Here is a 23,553-nt window from a genome sequence, read left to right on the forward strand (position 1 = left end):
GATCTGATCAAATTCTCATTATGCGTTACCGGTATTACAGTCCGCACCTACTTTTTGGCACTTGTGTTCCGCAATATTTATTAATAAGAAAAACACTATGCAATCTGTAACCATACTTATACCGGTACCGGTACATATGGCTGTATGGGGCCTGAAATGATTTTTTTGTCGAATTTGGTAAGACTGTAAGAGTAAGTACGGTACGGAAAATTCAAAATAAACTGAAGCATGCTTACTGTAATGCAGGGGTGGACAAATCGGAAATTACGGCCCACGGGCCGGATCCACCCCCCTGATTGTTTCATCCGGCCCACTTGTGTCTGCTGAAATTACAACTGACTATAGTTTTTACTTTTTATGAATATAAATTTTTGTTGAAAATAACGTCATAATGTCCTTGATTGTTATATTGCGCTGCTTATTATTATATAAAAGTTACCGGTATCCTAGTTGGTGTAAATAAACTGTTCTTTATTCATAGTTTTTCATATTGAGTTTTGAACCTCCGGCCCAGTCACCAAATCTATTATCTGTACCTGGCCCATTCAGAAAAGTTGCCCACCCCTGCTGTAGTGTAATGTGACATTTATGTCAGTATGTTTCATAAACAAACTGGATCAGATTGTTAAAAATGGTTCTCAATTTGTTTTGGATATAATTCTATTCATTGGAACGGTAATAACTTAACAGAACCCTGGAGCATAAGTTTTAAAATTCTTGATCATAAAAACTGACAGATTTTGTTTGTTGAAGGTGATCTGATGCACACCTCTTACAGTCTTAGCACAGTCAGAAATTTCATATTTTCTGGTTAAACTATTTTATTTTCATTTCGCATAATAAACTAAAATAGCATTTGTTGTTACCGCACGACTTACTGCAGTAGGCCTATTGAGCTCATGTATTTGTTCTTACCATATTCTGATATTGTAGTATTGAACCCATATTGTTGCAGTGTTATAACGTGCAGCGCCTCTGAATATTGCATACTTTAATCGGTATCTAAAAGTTAAATATTCGAAAGTTTATAAATTGCTTTGGTTATGTACTTGTTATCTATTCGGTGCCCAATAGCTCGGAGGGCTAGGAGAGGGGAAAGGTCACTGTTTAAATAGTTTTGTGGATCATAAATCCGTTTCTTGTTGTAACTATTTGCATTACCGGTATATTGAAATTGTAAACAGAAAAAAAGAAAATGTTGTTCAGAGCTGACGAAGCACCAGTTTTTATTTCAATAAATTAATAGTAAAGGCACTATTGGTTGATTTTGCAGGGGACATTGAATAGGCCCTAATCAATTCTAGTCAAAATTAATTTTAATCATTACCTATGTAAAATTAGTAATTTTTGATAACCATTCCTACTTGTGAATATGTGTTTTGAATATTTTACAATTTCAAGTTAATTCTATTTAGTTATTGAGGAAACAATTCTATCTTCATTTTAGATCTTTAGGCTTGTACTTTGTGGCTCATTATGAGAAATTTTGTGGGTGTTTCAGTTCGGATAGTTATCCTGGCACTGATGATACTTTATAGTAAGTAACTTTGCTTTTAATTGCTTTAATAAATCAAATTTTACATTTTTAAGTAAAGTGTGATTTCTGCTTGTATTACATTGCTGTGAAGCAGTGAATTTGAGTCTTCATTTTTTACGATTTTACAGTGATCCATTGATTAACTATTCTTATATTTTAGCTTCAAAATCCCATGCAGAAGAATTGACTGCGAATAGAGGGGAAGTTTTTACCATGCCTTGTTTTACAAAACCTGCCACCAATTTTTATGTTGATCTTGAATTCAAGCCTTCAACGTCGACAACTAGTACTTCCCCGGTCATTGCAAAGTTTAATGTATGTATTAATGTAGACAATATCTTCTTGAATCCGTTCTGAAGATTTATTTACTTTTGACAACGTATTATCATTTCCTGCCTACTATGGATGTCCAAAATGAATTGAATGTTTGAATCAATTTGAAATATATTTTAAAATTGATTCAGTTAGAATAGTCTTAACAGAAAAGTTATCATTTATGAAATTGAGCAATATGACCAGAGAGGTCTGTAAAAAATTGAAAGCCTTCCTGTATTTCCAGATTCAAAAATATTTAATATGCTTTAATTAACATCTGTATTAGTCATTGAACGTGAGCCAACTTTAATATTGCTCAGTCATTTATTTCACATTGTTTGTAATATTTCAGCCAGACTCAGGAAGTGTGAATGTGTTGGATTCTAAATTCAATGGTCGAATCACCTTTAGTTTGAAAACAAATGTTGGTGATGCAAATACGGTTTCTATTTCAAGTATTAGAATTGATGATGAAGGAACATATACCTGTATTGTAAGATCTTTCGATATAATTAATAATCTTGAAGAATCAAGCAGCCTCGTAGTTTATGGTAAGTTACATGTGTACATTACATACACGAGTATGTATCTAAATATAAATTTCTGTATTTTATTAGGTCAATCAAATCATTGTTCATCATAAATTTTCTACGTTTTCTGATTCAAAGTCATTGAATATAAATTGGATCAAATGACTTAATTTAGAATGTATTCGAGATCTCATCATCCTAAGTTTTTTGTCTCTTTAATAACAAATTGAATTTTTCTTTGTTCATTCTTGTTTATTAAGATCTATTTCTTGAATCCTGTGTGATTGTTTTAGGAGATGGTCAATGGATAACTTTGCCTAATTGTTGTTTTGATAAAATAACTTTACTTTGCCATTAATGCACCAATCGATTTCGAATTTTCTGTACCTAATAAGATTTGTCTACTATTGTGATGACATTGTGGTCGCCATATTAGTCATTTCACTTTTAAGTTCATATATATTTGATCATGATTTTTCTGCAATCATAAGATCCTCTAACACACAGATGATATGGCGAAAATAATTACTGTGTCATGTGTATTGTTGATAAAGTGTTTATATTTTAGTTCCACCAATCATTGAAGGACCTAAGCTGATCATCAACCCGCTTATTGCTGATGAACAAATGATGAATGTAGCATCCTGCACTGCAAAGAATGGTAACTATCTGAGTATACACTTTATAGAAGTCTATGGCATGGTTTTTATACTGCGGTAAACAGATGGCAGCTTACAACTGACTTAGGTTTTTGTTCTATTTGCGCTCTTCGAAGATAAAATTTAGATAAAGCCTGTTGTGAATCTTTTATCTATGTTGATATAATTTGCAGATAGTTTGTTTATGTTTTGTCCCTGATGAATGGTTGGAAGCTGGTATTTAGGGTTTTTCCTCTAATGGAAATTCTGATTAAAATTCCTAAAGTGATCCATCGAATTGCCGATCCTATCGTCATTTGAACCATCTTTTTTGTGGAGGGCATTATTCTTGCACCACTCCATCATTTGTATTCATGGATTGCATATCTTGTTTTGTCTGGAGAAGATCGACTATGCTCTTGTAATAAAAGATATAATATTTGTGTTTGTGGAATCTGCTGTTTTGTTCAATTCTGTTCCACTTGTGGTTACTTCCACATAAGGATCAATATCGTTAATAAGTGTTCCTAGAAGACAAGCTTACAGTTCATTATGTTCAATATTTTAGAATTCCCGAACTTTACCAAATTGTTCATTTATCACATTGATTTTATGTGTTGGGAAATTATTGATTTTAATTTTCAGACTTTATGTTATTGATCTTACTAAATTGGACTAAACGTGTTTGTCATTATTACTTTTACCATAAGGCCATCGTTCATGTCATTTGTTGAATTGTAGCGAAGTGAAAAAGTACAAATGTTCTCACAATTTTAATCAGGGTTTGACAAGTCAGGGAAATTATACACGCAGGGATGAAAATAATATCAACTTAGACTTTGAGTTAAGAAAACTTTTGACTCTGGATTGTAAAAAGAAATTCAAAATGGTGATAACAATAACTTTGGGTGAATGCAAGCCATCTTCAATAGACTTTTAAGAAATTTAGTAAATTTATTGCATTTGGTGTTTGTGTAGAAAATTTTGACTTATACCATTAAATAATTGAAATCTCAACTTTGACTCCTGTGAAAACTTGTCAATTTTCATCCGCCTTTACAGCCCTGGTTTCAACATCTTTTCTAATTCTCCATTTTTTTTACTAACTTTTCGCTTTTGAGGTTTCATGTTAATTTATCATGAATCCATCTCATAGCTTGAGTTAATTTTGTTTCGTTTCCGTACATTTATAGGAAGTAGAGTACTAAATATTACTATTTTGCCAGGAAAACCTGATGCCACAGTAGAATGGTTCAACGAGAGGCTGCTTTTCAATGATACATCGTAAGTATATGATGTTTCAGTATTATTTATATTTAGCTTCAGTTGTGAAGTCACCTGACTTATTGCTCATTGCCAGGTGGTTTCCCACTTTTTGCAGATTGAATGATGTCACCTTGGTCACACCTGCTTCGAACACATCAATATTAATGCCATAATTGAAAATTGTAACATAATTAATACTGGGAGTAGTTAATCATTCAGAATACAGTGTCCATGATTAGAACTGTCCGAGCGAACCAAATGTTCAAAATCGAATTGAAAATTATTGATTATTTTGTGGCTAAATTGTGAATAATTCAATCGTGTGGTACAATAAAGTACATCGGGAAATCGGGCAGTGAGTCCTGTACATTTTTTGCCCAGTTTATGAAGATCTCCTATTATACCTCTGGAAACATAGCAAAATTTCAGCGATATTTTTGGTGTAATGGCAAATATGTTATCACAGAATTGAAGTGGGAGTTTTATTATACAATAAAGACAGATTTAGGGTTGCGCAATCATATTGAGTTCAATTCGAGAATAATATTTGATTCCAATTAGCTAGTCCCTCACATGGTTTGATCAAAATTGCATGACAGTAATTTTAAGAACGGCCATTGAATTTGTATTCATGTTATCGAAAGATTATCAGCAAATAAATATTTTCGGTAATTAGTGGTGATCGCTTCAAATTTAGAATGTTCAAATATTTAAATATAGTTCAAATACTTCAAATATTCAAAATAGTTTGCATCTCTTTTGTAAATAAGTGACTAAGAAGAGTGAGAATATTTTGACGACGGCAAGTTTATATCAAAATGCCTAAATTATATCATAATATGTTCCCATAAGCGGATAATTTTGCTTGGATAAAGTATTTTTACTGAAATTCTCAGTCCTATGCATTTAAAAGGGTTAAATCGAGCAATGTGTTCAATGATGTGTTATTGATTGATTATTCCCATGTTAAAATCTTTCAACCTTTTAATAACTCTCACAATCTGCTGTTGTCTCTTCTCAAATCAGGCATTAATTATTCAGCAATCTTCTTGTTAATGTATTCACTTGATTGAAATTTGAGACTTCCAAGTTTTCTGTATCTAAAAATCAATGAATGCAACACAATAATGGTGAATGACAGACAATGAGAAAGTGTCTTCATTGTTTTTGTCAAATAATAGAAAATTGGTGCTACCATATCGAGAGTTCCACTGACCACTGCCATATTAGCCTAAAAGCAGTGATTTTGCTTATTTATGGAATGGTTTATCATTGAAATGTGACAGCAAACAAAATAGTTGCAAAAAACTGTTTGAGATATGCTTGGTTCTCGCACTCAAAACATAGTTTGCTTCAGCTTTATCAGGAGCATGAGATCTATCTCAAGATAGTATTATAACGTGAGGTTTTCTGTTGAATTTAGGCATTAGGCCTCACTCCATAGAGTAGCCCCGATTATGTTATTATTGATATTAAACCTGTGTTGTCTAAATTGCTTTTTTGCGAACATCATTTTTGTACTGTTAAATCAATCTATTGGTAAATACAACTTGTATTTCAGGGCAACTCAACCTGGTTCAGATTCTGGCACAAATACTGTAACTTCTACATTGAAGTTAGCTCCAACTAAATTTTACAATAACCAAGCATTTTTGTGTAAAATTAGTCATCCCGCTCTGAAGCAAGACAATGTGACAATGATCAAGCTCAATGTACATTGTAAGTTTTTTTTTAGTATTCAATTGTTTTCATTTGAAAACGAGATGACGATGTCTTCAACTTTATAAAAATCGATATGATTTTTTTTTTAAATTAGGGATTAATTGGTAAAGTTCAAAATATTTCATTATTCCTACATTTTGTATCCAGAAACAAAAGATGCAAATTTTTAAATTATTCGGGTATGAATCAACATATTTTTAAAATCAAATAATGATAAATTGTTCATTTTCTAATGTTGTTCTATTTTGACTTTCTTGAAAAAATTTATTCAATTTATATCTAACAAACAATGAAGTTTTGATGTATGACTATATCTATTGACTATTTACTATAGTTAGAAAATAGACAGATATTTTACACTAAATTGAAAAAAGCTATTTTTTATTGTAATAAAGTTTAATATTTTATTGTCTATATTGGCACTCCACCCTGACTGTATAAATGTATAAATGGCGTACATATCTCATTTCCAAAATGCGAGTCAAGTACCTTTGTGTACATAATGAGCATCATTCAAAACTTTTAACCATACATTATCAAGTAGTCTAGGATTTACGTCACACTAGAATTCTTATGAATGTTGTTGGTTTTCGTCAATGGAATTTAAATTCATAAACTTGTGGCAAGCTGTTTCCTTTGGCTCTCAATTTTTCATAATGACAGACAAATATTAAACATGAATGTTAAAGATAAATTCTATATGTTTCATATGTTTCATATACCTTCATTTATGTGGAATTCGCTACTCTATAGCTGTTTACCTGACCCTATTAACTTGTACTAATTTTAGTATCATGTCAATGGATACATACTGAAATGGGTACTCCCGTAGTGTGTGTATCAGGTTAGGGTTGGGCCATAATTTTATTCCCATTTTCCTTATTTTAGTTCTATTACAAGTTCGGGGACTGTCTGTATTAGCCAAGTGAATATACCCCCTGCCCATAGGCTTCCGTCCCTTTGCACAAATTGATGTAAAGTAGGCAAACAAAGTTAGTTACCTACATATTGGTACACACACGTCTGGAGCCTCCTAAAATGCATAATTCTATATAGTTTCAGTGCTCACATGTACCTTCACTCAGAGACCAATCTCCCTTACTTTTGAGTGAGTGTACATGATCTTGCTTGAAAATTTTCCTAAAAAGTAAGACGGTCATTCGTATCTACAGTATATTCTGCTTTTTGAGCTCATTTGTCTCCCAACTATTTTTTTTGTTTAAACATGAATCCTAAACTTTGGGCAATGTCATTGCTTGCAAATGATCACTCGATATATGTATAATCTTTTAATTTTAAAGATCCACCCAGTGTGCCACTAATTGAACCTATCAATGACAAAACACAACTAAAGTGCACGGCGGATTCAAATCCACCTCCAACTATAAAATGGACTATGCCCGATGGAGTTACTACTCAAGATTCGGATATTGCACCAATTATTTCTCCAAGCGATCCAGCAAGACAAAATGATACTTACATTTGCACAGCTTCAAACGGAATCGGTTCTGCAACGAGCAGCAGTATCACTACGGCAGATGCAGTTTCATATGTAGAAAGTGAGTAGTAGTTTTAATTTTATTTCTAATAAATTTTCAGCTGAATTATCAGGATCTATTCACAGTTAAGTTCTTTCAGCTTGGTTCAGTTTTTAATAACATGATTTCATAAGAAAGTAAAATTTGGTCCGATGAATAAAATGGTAAATCGACTTCAATTGGAAAAATATTCTATTGGATACAAAGTTGATACTGGACAAATTGCTTTGAAATTTTCAGTGGTTACATATTATTGAAGTCGCTAGAAGGCTATTACTTTTATTTATTTGAAAATTTCCGGGGCCGTTATGGAATTTGTCTATCACTTTGAAATTTTAGGGGATGACGCCATCAAAATTAAAATCTTGCACCATGTTGCGGTTACGCGGTCTGATGGTTAGTGAAAGTCTTGAGTTTTTTGATAAGGAAGGCTACTTCGTTTTCGCCTTCTTTGACCATTGCTCTTTTGTTTTACAATACAAAAATTTCAGTACCCTGTTTTAATTAGAGTTGACTAAATCATACATAACACATTAGTGAAAGGATGAAATGTAAGATTAAAATATGGTGTCTAAAATTATATGGTAAATTTCTAGATGTATATTAGTCGTAGTCAACTATTACCGAAGCTGTATTTTTTTGTTTATATTGATATCATCGATAGCCAAGTTACTATGACCTCGGAAAAATCAGGGTTTTTCGAACTGGGTGCTAGGACCCCCTTGGAGGCTATGAAGCAGTTGTATTGTGTGGGCTACAGGCAAAAGCCTCATTGGGTCTTATTTCCGATGATTATATTAAATTTTTAAAATAAATTAACGGATTTGTTTAATCCCTTGATTGAAATGCATTTATTCCTTTGCTTTCGTTCATTACCGAGTTTTTTATCATTAAATGTGGCACATAAATAACTGATGTTACTTATGTTGGAAGCAAATCCAGGTATTTTACGGGGCAACCGATCATGAAAGTCTGAGATCTATCGAGATAAACTAATAATTTTTGATAAGTTCAAAATATGAGAAATAGTTATGGCAAAGCATTTTTGTGGTATGAAATATTGCAAGCTATAAACCACAAATATTTTTAATATGGTACTTCAACATAATCTTGAGACTTGAATAGCAAATATTACATATTCGATTGTAGACCTGTAACCTGTAAGTGAAATTTAATTCGCTTCCTAAATAATGGTAGTTCCTTTTATTACTATACTCACAATGGTGGGAAGCGTTACACCTGATTACTCTCAATTGTAAAAGTCTTTGTCTTTGCGTTAAGAGAAATCATTTCTGATCGAGCCTATATCACCCCTGATTGGATTATGATTTCATTCCACTTTACTGTCTATTTTATTTTGATGATTAATTTCCCAATGAAAGGAGAAATGTGATTCCTCTTGGAGAAGGCATTCAGCTGTGTATTGTCAATGTAAATATGAAAACCACTACTGTTTTGCACAGCTGGTAACTCACACAAGTTTTATAAATTTATTTACAAAATTTGATTTTATTCTCCATGATTTGTCTACTATTTTTTATCATTATCAGAATATAGATCTGTTTTACTCTTATTAGAGTTTTCTTATTTTTTAATTTTTATGGACAATTTTAAATTCAAAACATATATAATGAATGAATTATAAATTTTTATAATTATTATGTTTTAGTTACATTTTTAGCAATATTTTCATTTTTTATGAACAAGTTTGAATTTAAAATGAATAATAAACAAAAAAAATGAATTTTTTAAGAATGTATAAAATAGAAATACAAAAATTAAATAAAAATGTGTGCAAATAAGAATTTATGCCTAGTTAAACAAGTTTTATTTAAGTATATTAAAAGTAGAAAATCATATTAATCTGTTATTGTAAGAAATGATTGTGTTTAAATCGGTGGTTCTCAACCTTTTACGGTCCCCTTCCTGGAGGCTTTTTGCACTCCTGGCCCCCCTGTTCACCATTCTAAAAAAATTGACCTGTTATATTGTATTAGTTATTTACGACCTTTTATAGATGCAAAAACACACCATGGGTAAAAAAGTCGACGCTTTTTAGTAAACAATCATTGGAAATCTTGCGCTTGGGACTGTCTGACTAGGTTCCTTATATTAGGCACTGCCTTTGATATAGCCAGGTGATTGTCACTGTCAACATCAGGACGGTTCCTACATTTTGCTTTGTTGGTAACAAGATCAGAAAATATAGATTCGCACAGATAGGTTGTGGCAAATTAAACTAGCAATGAAAAAGCTTTCTTACTAAGTAGTAGGTAAGAATCGCAAAGGAATAACCAAAAACTCGAAAAGTCTTCTTGTTAGCATACATCGGCAGCCATGTCATCAATAAAGCCAAAGCCAACGTAAGTGTCGTTCCATTTTCGTATTTTGGGGATTGGGAATTTACATATAGGCTTCTGCAGCTTTAATATGATATCGACCGTTATCTTGCAGTCTCGCGAAACTGCCCGTCTGCTGTTAGATGGCCTACCAACAAACTATTCGGATTAGTAGATTCAAAATTCCATTATGATCAAACAATTCGCACACACAAAAAAGTGAATACACCTAGTGAGTAGTGACTGAAGTAATAAAACTGAGGTGAACGTGGAATTTTCTTTTAAATGAAAAGTATGCAAACGAAGTCGTTTTATAATAAATTATTAGCCTTGTGTCGTGCCCCCCCCCTCGAACTGCTTCGCGGCCCCCAGTTGAGAACCACTGGTTTTAATCATTATGAATTCACTGTGAATTGAACATTCGCCCATTTCATTTTTGTTAAATAAATATGATTATCCCCCATGAAAATCTTAAATAAATAATCATTTGAGTAATAATTAAGGATACTATGCTGTTTTTATTTCTGTCTAGTACTCCAATAATCTTCTCTGTAATATGCAAGCTACTAATCTGCCATCCTTTTAATGTAACAAAACCGCATGTAGCATTTCTAATCTTCAATATTGATAAATTGATTATCATTTTGTACAAGAGATTAGACTTGATAAATCTTATTAGCGAGGGCATTATTTGTTTATTAATTAAATCTCCTAGGAATATAACATGGGATAAATTAATCTTAGTTAGGTCAAATATTCTTCAAAGAGTTTAATTGTCTTTCTACCTAAAAAACATTCATTGAATGGAATGATGATATAGGGTTTGAGGATTTTGCTATAATTTCGCAAAAGAACGCTGATCTTGAACTGAAAAAAAAAAATTCTGTGGATCAAATTTTTTCTATGATTAGACAAAAAGTTGGGCTATTCAGCCAATTTAGGCGAATGTGAATGTGAAAAAGAATCTATTTCTAAATGAACATTAACAAATTCAGTTAGATTACCTATATTTAGAAGTTATGCCACACACTCATTTAGTATTTGCAGTTCACTATCGTTTATATGTAGTTACTGATGGGGAAGGTAGTTATGGCAAGTTTCCAAAGCCTTCTGGTGGGCACCATTCGCGATGATGGCATATTTAAATATTTTTTATTAACATACCAAATAAAATGAGTGATGGAGACCAGCTGGAAACAAAAATAGTTGTTTTCTTATAGCAAGTGCAGGGGGCAATGGAAAATTTAAATTATTAGTGCCTGCGAAACACTGGTTTAGACACATCAGAAAAACTTCCTTTCTTACTATTCTGTCCTGAGCTATATTTTATATTGCTGTTCTGTATTTTTCGTCATCAAAATGTAATTAAAAAAATTGTTTTTCAGTCGTGAATACATCAAACACTGGAGTAATTGTTGGTGCTGTTGTTGGAAGCCTTGTTATATTATTACTCATCGGTGTTCTTGTCTACTGGTTTTTCATCAGAAAACATAGAGAAAAGGATTCAGGTCCTTATAACCCAAACAAAATGGTTCGACCCACTGAAGATGACGAGGGGTGAGTGTCATCTGCTAATTTTATAAATGAGGCAATGCAATGTAACTCATTCTTCGTTTTGATCATTATTGTTTCTCTTGATCACCAGTTCCTGGGTACATTTCAACAGGCAGATCGACTAAGTGAACCCACAATTTGGAATCTTTACCTGTTAGTTATTATATTTGTAACATCGCTGATTCGAAATTACAGTGGTTCCAGCTTCGGCTCTGGAGCTTCATATTTTGCCGTGGGCGCTGGGCTCTGGCACCATATCTGGAGCCAGTAAAATTTCTGTTAACTCCTGCTCCAACGAAATGTCATGGCTTCATGGATAAGGCTCCCCAACCTTGCTTGCTACATACATAGCTTATACTAGGAAAAATCAATTTAAATAAGTTCGTATTTCTAAAACGATTAGTATTGTACTGATTTTTACTCTCTGTATATTATGTTCTCTCTAGAATATGTTCCAGATAACTTGGGTTATGTTTTTTTTCGGTGAGAGGCTGTGTTTCGACATATGATTAGGCCTTCTAATTGCCTCTTTCTAGGGTTAATAATGAAAAATCCTATCTTTATTAAGTGGCTGGAGTCGTTCTTCTGGTCGACCTATCATTCAGCATGCAAATGAAAGTTTGAATAAAAATGCACCACCAAGTCCATCCCATCCACCTCCCCAAGAAGAAGATGATGCCAGTGACAACAGTCAGTCCGATGTGGAAGAGTTCACAGAAGGTCACGATGTGGACTTGAATAGTCCATTAACTGGTGTTGATGATGAAGATGTTGGAGGAGCTATTGTCAGTAAAAACTCGGTCAATTTCCAGGTAAATTTTTTTTAGTTTGTTTTTTGTAATTGTCTAGGACAGTGATGTCCAAAACTGAGTAATATACTATATTATATTCACATTGTAAATATATTTTTCAATTAGAGCGCACTATGATATTTTGTATTGAACTAATACTACGGTGTATTGTCCTTTCTCCTTCATTTACTGTTTAAGTAATTTATATCTTGTTTTGTCCGGAGAAGTTAGACAATGATTTTACATAAGGTCACAACTCACAAATATGCTTGCTATTGTAAATGTATATGAATATGATACTATAGTAAATAGGGAAGTCAAGATAAACATTGTTCTATTGGTTTTCCCCTTTTCTATTGTTATCACAAGTTGAATGAAGGTATATTTTTATCTATGGTAATTGTCAGCTGCTCAAAATTACTAATTTTAAAATTAAAATATATATTGACTATACGATATTGAATATGTTCGATTTATTTTGGACATACCTTATATGAAAATTGAGCCGATCTAAAATGATCAAATCTTAGTTCTACATCTTATTGAAACATAGTTTCATATCTAGAAAAGATGATTCAGTAGGAAAAACATTTTGACGATATAGCACAGATTTTATCCTCTGTTAAAAGCCTAAAAGGTCTATTATGTTTGATTGAATCAAAATCAAATATTTTTTGTTCAACAAAATATATAACCGAAATGTTTGTGCTGTAATCGTTTGTGTCATATAAATGTCAATAGTATGTGAGAGTTTACTACTAATTACAACTTCTCTCCAGCCTCAGGCAATTTCACAAGATTTACAACCAATAATAAATGTTGTCTATGGGATTTAAAAATCGTAGCTTAATCTTTATAGCAGCCTGTTACCCATTAATTAACTAGTGCTACACTTGACTTTGAATCAAATACGAGGTTATTATTAATAATGGGAGAAAAAAAATCAATTTCTAATGTATTTCCCAAGATTGAATAAAAAATGGATATAAAACATCTATTATAAATATTGCCTTATAGATGTCTCTTATAAATGGGCGCTCCAGAAGTGTGTTTACCAATATGGAGGTAACTAATTTTGTTGGCCTACTTCACATCAAGTTGTGTAAAGGCACAAAAGCCTGTGGGCACTGGGACATATTCACTTGGCTAACACAGACAGTCCCAGAACTCGTAATAGAACTAAAATATGAAACATCGGAATAAAATTATGGCCTAACCCTAACCTGATACACACACTACGGGAGTACCTCTAAATGCGTGCTGAATATTTATTTGCATTCATTTCATCCACACCCTTCTTCACACTATCTATGTGTAAATATAGACATTACACTCACCTCAAAATATCCATAATAAATAAGGCTTCATCAACTCTTCTCTGCAAGCGGGTTTCACATCAAATATTAACCCATGACCTTTTTGTATGAAATAAAACAAACCTAAAACTCTTCAAATTTTTGAGGTTTTAGTTGTATTTGCTTAACATAGGGTGGAAGTAATGTTCTGTATTAAATTAGGTAAAAGAACTTGAATGTGCTTCATGCATTGGTAGGCATATAAAGATGTAATAAATCAGAGTAAAAGAGAAAAAAAACTTCAAATATCATATCAAAATTTTATAACAGGAGTTTATGAACATAGAACACTCTGTATAATGTTGAAAAGGGGTCCTATTATCATAGTCTGTGGTCCACTTGAAGTTTCAGCACCTGGAAAAACGGCCACTTCTGATAATGGTGTAACCATGCCCTTATAAATTTAGATGGTCACACATCAGTAACATGGCATTTAGATAGAAATGATGTGTACTCTGTGTAAACCATACTTTTACGTGGGTGGTTTTTCTTTACGATTGTGTCACTAAGTAAATATAGATAGTGGTTTTGTATGGCTTTATATTTATAAGTGTGTGTTGTTCCCTTTCATAAATATGTATTTGCTTTTTTAACTATGCAGCCATACTGGAGGAACTCTGTAGCGGAAGTATGTATTACATCAGAACCATTTGTGTTGCGTTTTGTTCAGAATATTTATATTTTGAGTTTTTATTTTTACATTTGTGACATCTTACACTTCATTCATATCATATTTTGCTTGTTTTTTTATTTTGATTTCATGGAATATGCATAATATGCTCAAAGTTTTGAAGGAAGCAAAGGTATTTTTTATTTGGCTTCAATCAACAGTCTGCCTGCTTCACTTTAAATTTTGTTTTTTAATCCATGTTTACTCTTTTCATTGAAAATTTTATATCAAGTATTTTGGATTTATTCAACTTTTGTAAAATAATTCTTCATGGTTGCATGCAAAGAAAATTTTCTTCAAATTTTATTTGAAAAGTAGTAAATACCATCATTGTGGAGTCAGAATTTGACATGCTTTTGCTACAGTCTACTCTGAGTCGGAGTCTCATTTTCAAAATTGTCACAAACCCTGGGAGCCCTTTTACAATTCAACAACATTGATTTTGGCTTTTGTTCATATTTATGATTAATCATTCATAGCATCGAAGACAAAGACCCAGTACATCACCTCACAGACACAGTCAGAACAGAGGTTATCGACAACCTGAACCTGCTCCGAGGACTCCACAAACATCAGATCCACATTATGAAGTTCCTCCTAAAGAATATTATGAAGATGTGAGATGAAATTTCATTGCAATTATAAATAGGTTTATGTGCTGCCGAAGGCACGACAACCATGCTCACTATATTTAACCATTGGTATTGGGACTTGAATCTATGAATCCTTTGCTAAACTGTTGTTGTTGTCGCTTTTCTTTTACTAATGACCAATTTTTACTTAATAATGAGAGAAGTCGCTACAAGTGTCGAAGGCCAAATGACTAATATGATTTGCCAAAGGTTAAAAAAATTGTGAGTTGCAGTCTTACCACTTCATGGCAGCTCCTGCCACGAACAAACTGCGGCATCTCTTGCCATGGTTTATGGCGCTATTACTTGTATATTCACAAAGTTATGTGCCAGATTTTTGTTTATCATGCGGAAAGATATCTACTTAAACATGAAACCCAACCCCAAATCCAGTAAAACTGTATCCATGAAAAAACTTATCCAATATTTGTAATCCAATAACTTATCCACCATCAGAGGCATGCCTGTCTTTACGGCCAACCTGCCGTGCTTACGGCGCAAAATTTTACCTGCCATTGGGTTTCAATTTGCTGCGCGGTAGCAGCAGCTCGCCATTGGTTTGTGGCAGCTAAAAAGTCGGTCGCCATGAGTTTGGCCATAGCGGCCATGGTTTGGAAATACCGCCATGGTTTTGCGGCAGCTCCAGACACCACAAAATACCTGAAACTGCACTCGAGAATTGTACCGAGTATCATATGAAAGGTGTATCCATGATTTCGAAAACTCAACAAAATTTGTGGTGAAATATTGGCACCTCCTGTAAGAAAAACAATATTACTATTTTTTTAATAACATTTGACTGTTAGTTAATTGACTTTAGTTTTTATATATTTGATCATTACTGTCTTGTTTCAGTAATTGTAAATCTTTGCACTAATTGTGATTGCTGTTTTATTCTTTATTTTGTTCTCATCAATATTTATCAATTTTGACACAAACATTTTGGTTTTCCACTTTGAATCGCACTCACGATTGTGTTTATGTGTGTACACAGGATGAATATGATCAAGATGATGCACATTTGATGGCAGATCAACGTCATCCACAAGATGACGATAGATTTTATGATTTACCTGAAGACAGATATCCTGGATATCAACCTAGATATGATGTGAGATATATCATTCTTGAAGCAATGTTCAGTTGTAATATTGTTTGTTTTCACTTTTTGTAGTTTCTGGTTTTCTTTATAGTTTTAAAGCATCAATAATGCTACAGGCCTACAGCATCCTTGCATTATACACATACGGATCCACCAGCTCAAAGACATTGCGAAAGAATTGGGAGTTAGTCTCACGTAACCTCTCTGATGGTTACAATGATTTGTTTGCCAATAAAATTCCTGTGAAGGATTTTTGATCACCACTGATTATCTTCAACATCACCTAAACACTTATAAATACCCAGAAAAGATTCTATAATGGACAAAAACCTGTTTCATTCATAGGATTCCTATTTGAAGTTCAGGTATACATTATTAAACATATTCCTCTGTTTATCTATAGGAACCACCACATCATGAAGGACATCTTCCACCATACACAGACAACACTGTTCAATATGCAAGTATTGATCATGAATATAATGGTGAGAAAACTTGTGTATTGTTTTATTTTTGCTCGATTTGGGCCACACGATCTTATGTTTTTTGAGCATTCATGCTTTCTCTGCTTTTGATTGAGAAATTGTCTTGTTCAGCCCCAATAAATTTCGCTGATATGAATGTTTGTGAAGAAGTAGTACTCTTTCGTCATTCAATCATTCTTAATATATTAAAATAATGGGGATTATTCAGTACGTTCTTGATTGGTATTAGTATGATATATCAAGATTAATTAAGCTCCCAAGCTTGTTGGCAATTATCTCATAGTGTTTTTTTTACCCTATATTCGTATATTATCACAATGCTTACACAAAACCCCATCATAACCGTATCTGATTGCTTTTTTTCAATTTTATTCTTTGTCACAAACTGAGATTATCCGAGGTGCTTTGTTGTACAATATACTTTATATCCCATGTATTAATTTGAAGTTTCGGAAAAATTTCTGAATTTCCATCCTGTTTCAGATATCTATCTAATCTTACCAGTCTGCAATGTCAATAAGATATTAATATTTCAAGTTGTGTAACGTTCCACTTTCCTCTGCGAACAGGACCTGTATTTTAGTATAAACACTTAAAATGTGTACTGCCAATTCTGTAATACAACTTGGATATAAGAGATGAATTAGATTATTCTGTACTATTATCTGCCTGTTGTATTAACTTGGAAGGGGAAGCAACATCGCAATTGACATTTTGAATCAAGCCATATTATTCGTTTGGAGTTTGAATGGCAGTGTTAATTGATAATAGCAAATTTACCTTTTTTACAATATAGCAATCTCATGGCCCTAATGACCAATCTGATAGAATTTGAGGAGTTTATTGGCATTTGGGAGACAATGAATAAGGTGTTAGTGCATTTAAGGCTTGATTGTTTGCTTGGTCCTCATAAGCAACAGGTCGAGTAGAGGAGTAAGTAAACTCAAACACGTAAAAACATGTAACTTTACTCGGAGATCGATCTTCATTATTTCTGAGTGAGTGTGCATGACCGTTAGGCAAATTTAATTCCGTTTCTATACCTTCAATATAAAGGAGTGCATTTATAAGATGATAATGCTACCTGCTATATTTTCAATTAATTCTCAATATTTTATAAAAGTTTATAATACTACATTTCTTTTTCCAGCAGGAAAGCCAAGAACAAGACCTCCGTATCATGAACCTGTAGAATATGCTGAAATAAGATCAAAAGGACAAATCGTCTAATAGAATTGGCATACAAAGCTCTATTGTCACCACTTTATGCAAGATCTGCAAGTCACTTTGCCAACAAGGCGATCAGCTTATGACAGACAGACAAACAAACTAATTTGTCGATCGACAAACGAAAGTCAGGAACATGGATGATTTTTCTAAGTTAATATTTAGTATAGAATGATCGCATCAAAACCAGAAAAATATTTGATAATCGTCGACATGGGAATTTTATTTACTGTATGTCTTTTTACTGCACTGCAGTGCAAGAAATTGATAAAAATATATGTTCATAAAAAATAATATTGTGTAGAGAAATCACCTTTGCAAGGGCACATTGTCTTCATCAGGAGAGAACTATTTTGGCAACAAGCATATATAACAATTTCTTCAGTCATTGTAAAAGTTCGCTGCTGTTGGTAATAAGGTAAAATACGAAATTCAGTTTGCAACATTTCGTCTGGTCAGAGTCTGTCTCCCTTGCACAGCTGAGTATGGCCACTTCAAATTTGATACTTCATTAATAGAGTTGGGGAAAGAGTCAACTATTGTGTATTTGGTTTTCACTCGTTTGATCATTGAAAAACGAAAACAACAACTGGGAAATTTAAATATAAATTCAATTTCATCATCTGATCCTCAAAATATTAGGCTAAAAATGTATGAAGAATCACAGATTATGTTTCTAGTGTTTGTTCAGAATTTTTTTTTCATGCTGTATCACCTGGCGATCAAATGGTCATCAATTGACAAATCCCTAATTCAACCTTATTTGATGTTTCTCGAATTTAATTTTTTGAAAATTTCTGTATACAAATATGAGGATACAGAAATATTAGTAATGATTTCAAAATCAATTATTCAGAAATTTCTGGTTACATTTCTATGGGCTCATTAAATCTCACCATCATTTGAACTATGTTTGTGTGGTTGTCCTGTTTTTTTTTTTTTAATTTTGAAAGTTTTCCTTTATCTTCTTAGTATGTAGACTTTGTATGTCATTAGAATTGTCATTGTGATAAATATTAGAGATCATAATATAAACTGATAGCACATACGATACAATTTTATGTCACAATCTAAGGAATATTCATGCTGTATTGTTTTCAGACTTCATATTGATAGCGTTACCACTTCATATCAAATATATTTTCTGTATGATTATTCATCCCAATTGTTTTAACTATTGGGGGAAGTTGTTAACGGAGTATCCCCAACTTTAATTTCATAGCCTACATTAGCAAAGAATTATAACTAGTACTCAGCATTTCTGATTTTGTTATGATGGTTTTTTCTACTTTGTGGTATTTTATATGGTTCTATCAGTCCTGCCATATGTTGAAACCTTTTTTCCGATGATTTCACTAAGAAGTTTCCAGTATCTTGTTTTATATAGTGTGTTGTGAGCAATCTGTTTTCCAATCGAAGCCATCTGTTGATATTAAATTATGTCTGGATTTGTGATCATGTTAAAGGTCTTCCAACCAGTATACTGAAAACATTGTAATGTATCATTTGCACAAGTTTCTTTTACAATTTTTCATACCGTGCGCAAAACTCTTTATCCCACTTCAAGATTTCATATATCTCATGCCTTGTTGATCTCACAATTCGATAGCTTTTTTGCTGCATCATTATTTATATTCTTATTTGCTTCATCATGGTGGTGCTCTTGCTTTCTCGTTTGAAATAGTGATGTGACAGATTACCAGTACTTTATCTTGGTTGTACAAATTTGTACAAAACAATGTCCTTGTAATATGAAAAGTACCTTTATGGATCATTTGTGCTTGACAACCTTTTTTAATTGTGGTGCTAATTTTTATTATGCTTTATACTGCACAGTAGATTGTAAACTCCTCTGTATCTTGAAACCAATGAATGCTGTTAGTAAACATAACATGTAAACTATGTAGAGTTGTATATATTTGAATAAAACTTTTTGATAATCACAATTTTGTTGGTATGTTAAACATGTTGTATAAACGAAGGCAACTGGGAGATGAGAGGTTACAATATTTTGCACCCATGGTCGTTCGTTATCACTCAAGAATATTTTATACAGAAGTTGTTTCGAGTGTGCTGATCATAATCGAGTGCATAAATAAAATATATTTTAAGCAGTGCAGAGGTTTGTGGTTGCACGTATCCATGAGTGAAAACATGTGCATCATGGGTGTTCGAGCAATCACAAATGTAATGTGATACTCATCCAATAACGGCAAGTGGGAAGGAATTTCACCAAAGCAAGCAAGTAAAGTGTTGGTCAATTTTTTCAGAAACTGTTTGAATATGACATTTAATAACGGCATTAATTCCAATCGCATGATTACAATAAAATTACTAGAGGATTTTGACTGAATTTTTTTTATTTTGTGAAGGTTTGCTATCAGAAACATTGAAAAAAAACATAAATTCTGAATATTACTGTCAAGAGTTTTGGGTCAGTGAAAAAAATCCTGTGATGGGTGAGTCAGTTTGTCTGGTCTTTGATGACAATGCAAGCACTTTAAATCTTTCTCCCATCTCTTTCTCATCCATCATTATTTTATAGCTATCAGTGAGTTTTTTCTTCTCAGCAGAATCTTTGCAATGTTGGAGCAAGATCTAAAAAATGGAGAACACATTAAATCAGCCACACTGATTTTTAGGTGACACTATAGCATGATTTCGACCACTTTATGGTGGTTACCCAGGTGCAGTCTTGAGATCTATGGTTTCCCCCCAACTTAAAAGGATAAGTTTCTCTTAGAGATAGAAATGCGGTGACAGACCTCATACTAGCTTGATGTAGATCTCACAGTCGCACTATAAAGTGATAGACCTTGTGTCATAGACCGAGTTGTTGCAGATCCGATGACGGAGCAATCTGACCTTCACAACTCCTGTCATTTCCATATTACTCAAGAACTTTCTGATTCAAGTGACAAATAGAATAACTCTGATAGTAGCAGTGGTTATATTACATACCAGATTAATCCTTTCAAACATTCTTTGAGTAAAAAAAGAATTCAATATACGACTTGGCCTATTTTCTTACCATTAATCTCAGTTCTATACCCATATTTGTCAGAAATTCCTTCTGTGTTATGGGTCCACTTTTTTGTATATCAATAGATTCAATGTTGTCCAGGAGGAACCTAAAATCTACATCTGCTGTCAGATCTGCATCTCCAATATTATCAAAGATATCATTAAGCTTGTGATCCTTGAAACTCTGGAAATATTAGACACAAGATATTTTTAAGATGAACAAAATAATCATATACCAAGTTGCTAATAACTACTGTAGAAATAGATATCTCAGTTACTTCTACCGTTTAGAAAGAAAATAACTGACCCTCAGTGTATCTTCTTTCTCTCCAGTGTGACCATAGTCAATGATTAGACCAGCTCCTCCATTCTTTTCTATTTGTTTTGCAATAGATGAAATTATGGTACGTCCCTCTGGACATACTTCAACGTGACTTCGTGTTTCATGATTCTGCAAAATTTAAGTCTTTTTTTTTACATTCCTACTGGTAATAAATATGTAGTAAACGAAGTACAAACCCTGATTAGCGTCTTTGATGCGACTGTTTCTTCTTGCAACTGTACCAATGACAACTCGTCATTTGATTCTGGTGTGACATCAACATAAAGTTCACGCCATCCCTTACTTGATTTGACAAACTTGTGGACGGGTAAAGCATCGAAAAATTCATGTGCCAAGTAAAAAGTGAATTTGTCTCTTGGAACATTTTCAATATGTCTATGCCAATGCAATGGAACATTGTTTCTTTTTGCAGAACCTTGTAAATAATATTCTAAATTGTCCTCATCTAAATAGTCCATCAAATTTTCATCGCAAAGAGTTTCATATTGGATATTTGACAACCTTCTGCTTATTTCAACAAAATGGAAAGACATGTCAACATCTTTAAATATTTTTTCAAAATGCTTAAATTGCTTCAAAATGTCATCTGCTAAACTTCCTCGTCCGGGGCCAAGTTCAACAAACCGGAAACTTTTTGGTGATCCCAAAGCACTCCACTCATTAATAAACCAAATTGCAATCAGCTGAAACAAGGAGATGTAATTAATTAGAGATGATTTTACAATTGATATGTTGTATTTACATGCATCTTCCTCTGAACAAGGCTCTGTACTAGCAGCCTGAGATTTTAAACTGTGATGCCATTATAGTCGAAAGTCTACTGCTTCAACTATGAGACCATTACGTCTTGACACTACATACAATCAAATGATTCAAACTTGAGCCTTAATTGGCTGCTATATAGATTTGTAAGATAAAAGTTGATTGAAGAGACCATGAATCTTCTGGGTATTGAAAGTTAACTGAAAAAGTCATCATTTGCAAAATAAAAAGTGTATCATTTATCTAATTTTAATATGCTTACTTCTCCAAACATTTGATTTAATTCTGGCGAAGTAATAAAATCTCCTTGTCTCCCCAGCATATCTTTATGAACATAATATCCCTGGTGTAAACGAAGATAGGATAAGATCTACGATATCATGGAAATAGCATTCCCATATTATCTTCAGTAATTATGCAGTCCATCATAAACAATATGGATGGATAAAAAGATATAGTGAAAGCTTGATATTAAAATTACTTCAGATGAACAAAATCAGATGCCTCAAAACAAAACATACACCAAACTTTGAGTTCCAACCAGATCAAAGTGCTTACTGCATGAGGGGTTGTTAAAACTTCTTTCATGTATTGTGCAACAGAAATCGGTCCAGAGTACTTGATTTGTTTGCAGATTGAAGTTGCAAGATTGCTTGAGAACGACCGAAAACCACTACAATATAATCTCATTCGAGGTAGATGCGGTAATAAGCTGAGTGCACGCTTCATTACGTTTGCTTTAAGCAAAACTCCCTCGCAACTGAAACGAATGCAAGAAATGTGCGCACAACTCCAACTCATTTACAAAATCTTGGGAACTCAGGGAATTCCCCTTACCAAAATACAACTTGTGCCAGATTTAAAAAAAAAACTCATGTCTCATACCCCAGGTTGAAAAAAATATCTACATCGAATTCATCTTCAAAAATAACATTTTATTACACAAACTTTGGTTTATACAAGCTTTTATAATATGCTATTAAGAACGATTAGTGAACTTATTTTAGGTTTTTGTTGAAAACTATTATCCCCATTGAAAGTGTAAAATTATCCAGAGAATATAGATTCCGTCTCCAAAGAGGTTGAAAATATGACCCCAATTACAATTGAAACACCCCAAATTCAGGCTCCACGCCCTATCTTCTTTCGAAATTAAGGTTCATTTAGATTTTAGACAAAGTGCATCTGATGTCGTCTTCAGATCGTCGAGTAAACCCCTAATCACCAGGTAATTCTTTTATGTGAATAGCCTACTTGTTAATTGTACACTAACAAATGTCTATTGTCACAAAACGAGCGGAAGCATTGATCAACTAAAATGGTAACAGCAATGTAATTGCTTCACGTTATAATAATTATTATTAGGTACTCTTTTGAGTCCGAGGGATTTCATTGAAATCAAATTCGGGGGGGTCGTTAAGGGTTGAGTATAAAGGACAACAAACCCGCTAACCCAGGGGTGCACAACACGAGGCACGCGTGCCAAATTTGGCACGCCATACGCTCAAACGTGGCACGCGAACGGTTTCGTAAAAAATCACATTTATATCAAAATCAGCAGTTTTTCAGGTTATTAAATTGTTTCAATAAACAGATATTCGTATTATGTATTATTATTGAAATTTGTTTGATGTGTGTTTTACGGGAGTTCATGTACAGAGGTTGTTTCCCCGACATCGACTTGTTTATTTCGTGACATTGGCCAATCAGCAAGGTGCAAAAA

The 23,553-nt window shown here is 33.1% G+C and overlaps 2 protein-coding genes across 7 annotated transcripts; one reads left to right on the forward strand and one right to left on the reverse strand.

Moving 5' to 3' along the window:
- The first annotated feature begins 1,380 nt into the window (after positions 1-1,380).
- On the forward strand, positions 1,381-19,647 carry LOC120325713 (nectin-1-like). Of its 5 annotated transcripts, none has more exons than XM_039391824.2 (14): positions 1,381-1,537; positions 1,698-1,852; positions 2,205-2,403; positions 2,951-3,043; positions 4,247-4,304; positions 5,848-6,005; positions 7,310-7,567; positions 11,271-11,442; positions 12,008-12,251; positions 14,187-14,213; positions 14,735-14,872; positions 15,882-15,998; positions 16,393-16,474; positions 17,625-19,647. In XM_039391824.2, exons 1-14 carry the CDS (start codon positions 1,477-1,479, stop codon positions 17,702-17,704), a joined length of 1,842 nt encoding a protein of 613 aa, XP_039247758.2. In that variant the 5' UTR covers positions 1,381-1,476; the 3' UTR covers positions 17,705-19,647. The 5 variants fall into 5 exon arrangements, with proteins under 5 accessions (XP_039247758.2, XP_039247759.2, XP_039247761.2 ...); XM_039391825.2 differs by having other exon boundaries at positions 17,628-19,647; XM_039391827.2 differs by lacking the exon at positions 15,882-15,998.
- A 38-nt stretch (positions 19,648-19,685) lies between these two features.
- On the reverse strand, positions 19,686-23,212 carry LOC120325714 (protein arginine methyltransferase NDUFAF7, mitochondrial-like). Of its 2 annotated transcripts, none has more exons than XM_078111440.1 (6): positions 22,352-23,212; positions 22,093-22,173; positions 21,245-21,751; positions 21,033-21,176; positions 20,733-20,909; positions 19,686-20,299 (listed from the first exon to the last, which is right to left on the reverse strand). In XM_078111440.1, the coding sequence occupies exons 2-6, from the start codon at positions 22,150-22,152 to the stop codon at positions 20,123-20,125; spliced, it is 1,065 nt and encodes a 354-aa protein (XP_077967566.1). In that variant the 5' UTR covers positions 22,153-22,173; positions 22,352-23,212; the 3' UTR covers positions 19,686-20,122. The 2 variants fall into 2 exon arrangements, with proteins under 2 accessions (XP_077967566.1, XP_039247764.2); XM_039391830.2 differs by having other exon boundaries at positions 19,687-20,299; positions 22,389-23,205.
- Positions 23,213-23,553: the final 341 nt, after the last annotated feature.

This window comes from Styela clava, chromosome 4 (assembly GCF_964204865.1).
Source record: "Styela clava chromosome 4, kaStyClav1.hap1.2, whole genome shotgun sequence".
Taxonomy (NCBI): Eukaryota; Metazoa; Chordata; class Ascidiacea; order Stolidobranchia; family Styelidae; genus Styela; species Styela clava.

Excerpts from the sequence above, each read along its gene's own strand:
- LOC120325714 (XM_039391830.2), bottom strand. The coding sequence starts at position 22,631 with ATGAGTTGGAGTTGTGCGCACATTTCTTGCATTCGTTTCAGTTGCGAG. Across the intron at positions 21,177-21,244 it reads CATCAAAGACGCTAATCAGG|AATCATGAAACACGAAGTCA; the intron begins GTTTGTACTTCG and ends TAAATTTTGCAG. Across the intron at positions 20,300-20,732 it reads GTATAGAACTGAGATTAATG|ATCTTGCTCCAACATTGCAA; the intron begins GTAAGAAAATAG and ends TCCATTTTTTAG.
- LOC120325713 (XM_039391824.2), top strand. The coding sequence starts at position 1,477 with ATGAGAAATTTTGTGGGTGTTTCAGTTCGGATAGTTATCCTGGCACTG. Across the intron at positions 3,044-4,246 it reads ATCCTGCACTGCAAAGAATG|GAAAACCTGATGCCACAGTA; the intron begins GTAACTATCTGA and ends CTATTTTGCCAG. Across the intron at positions 7,568-11,270 it reads TGCAGTTTCATATGTAGAAA|TCGTGAATACATCAAACACT; the intron begins GTGAGTAGTAGT and ends ATTGTTTTTCAG.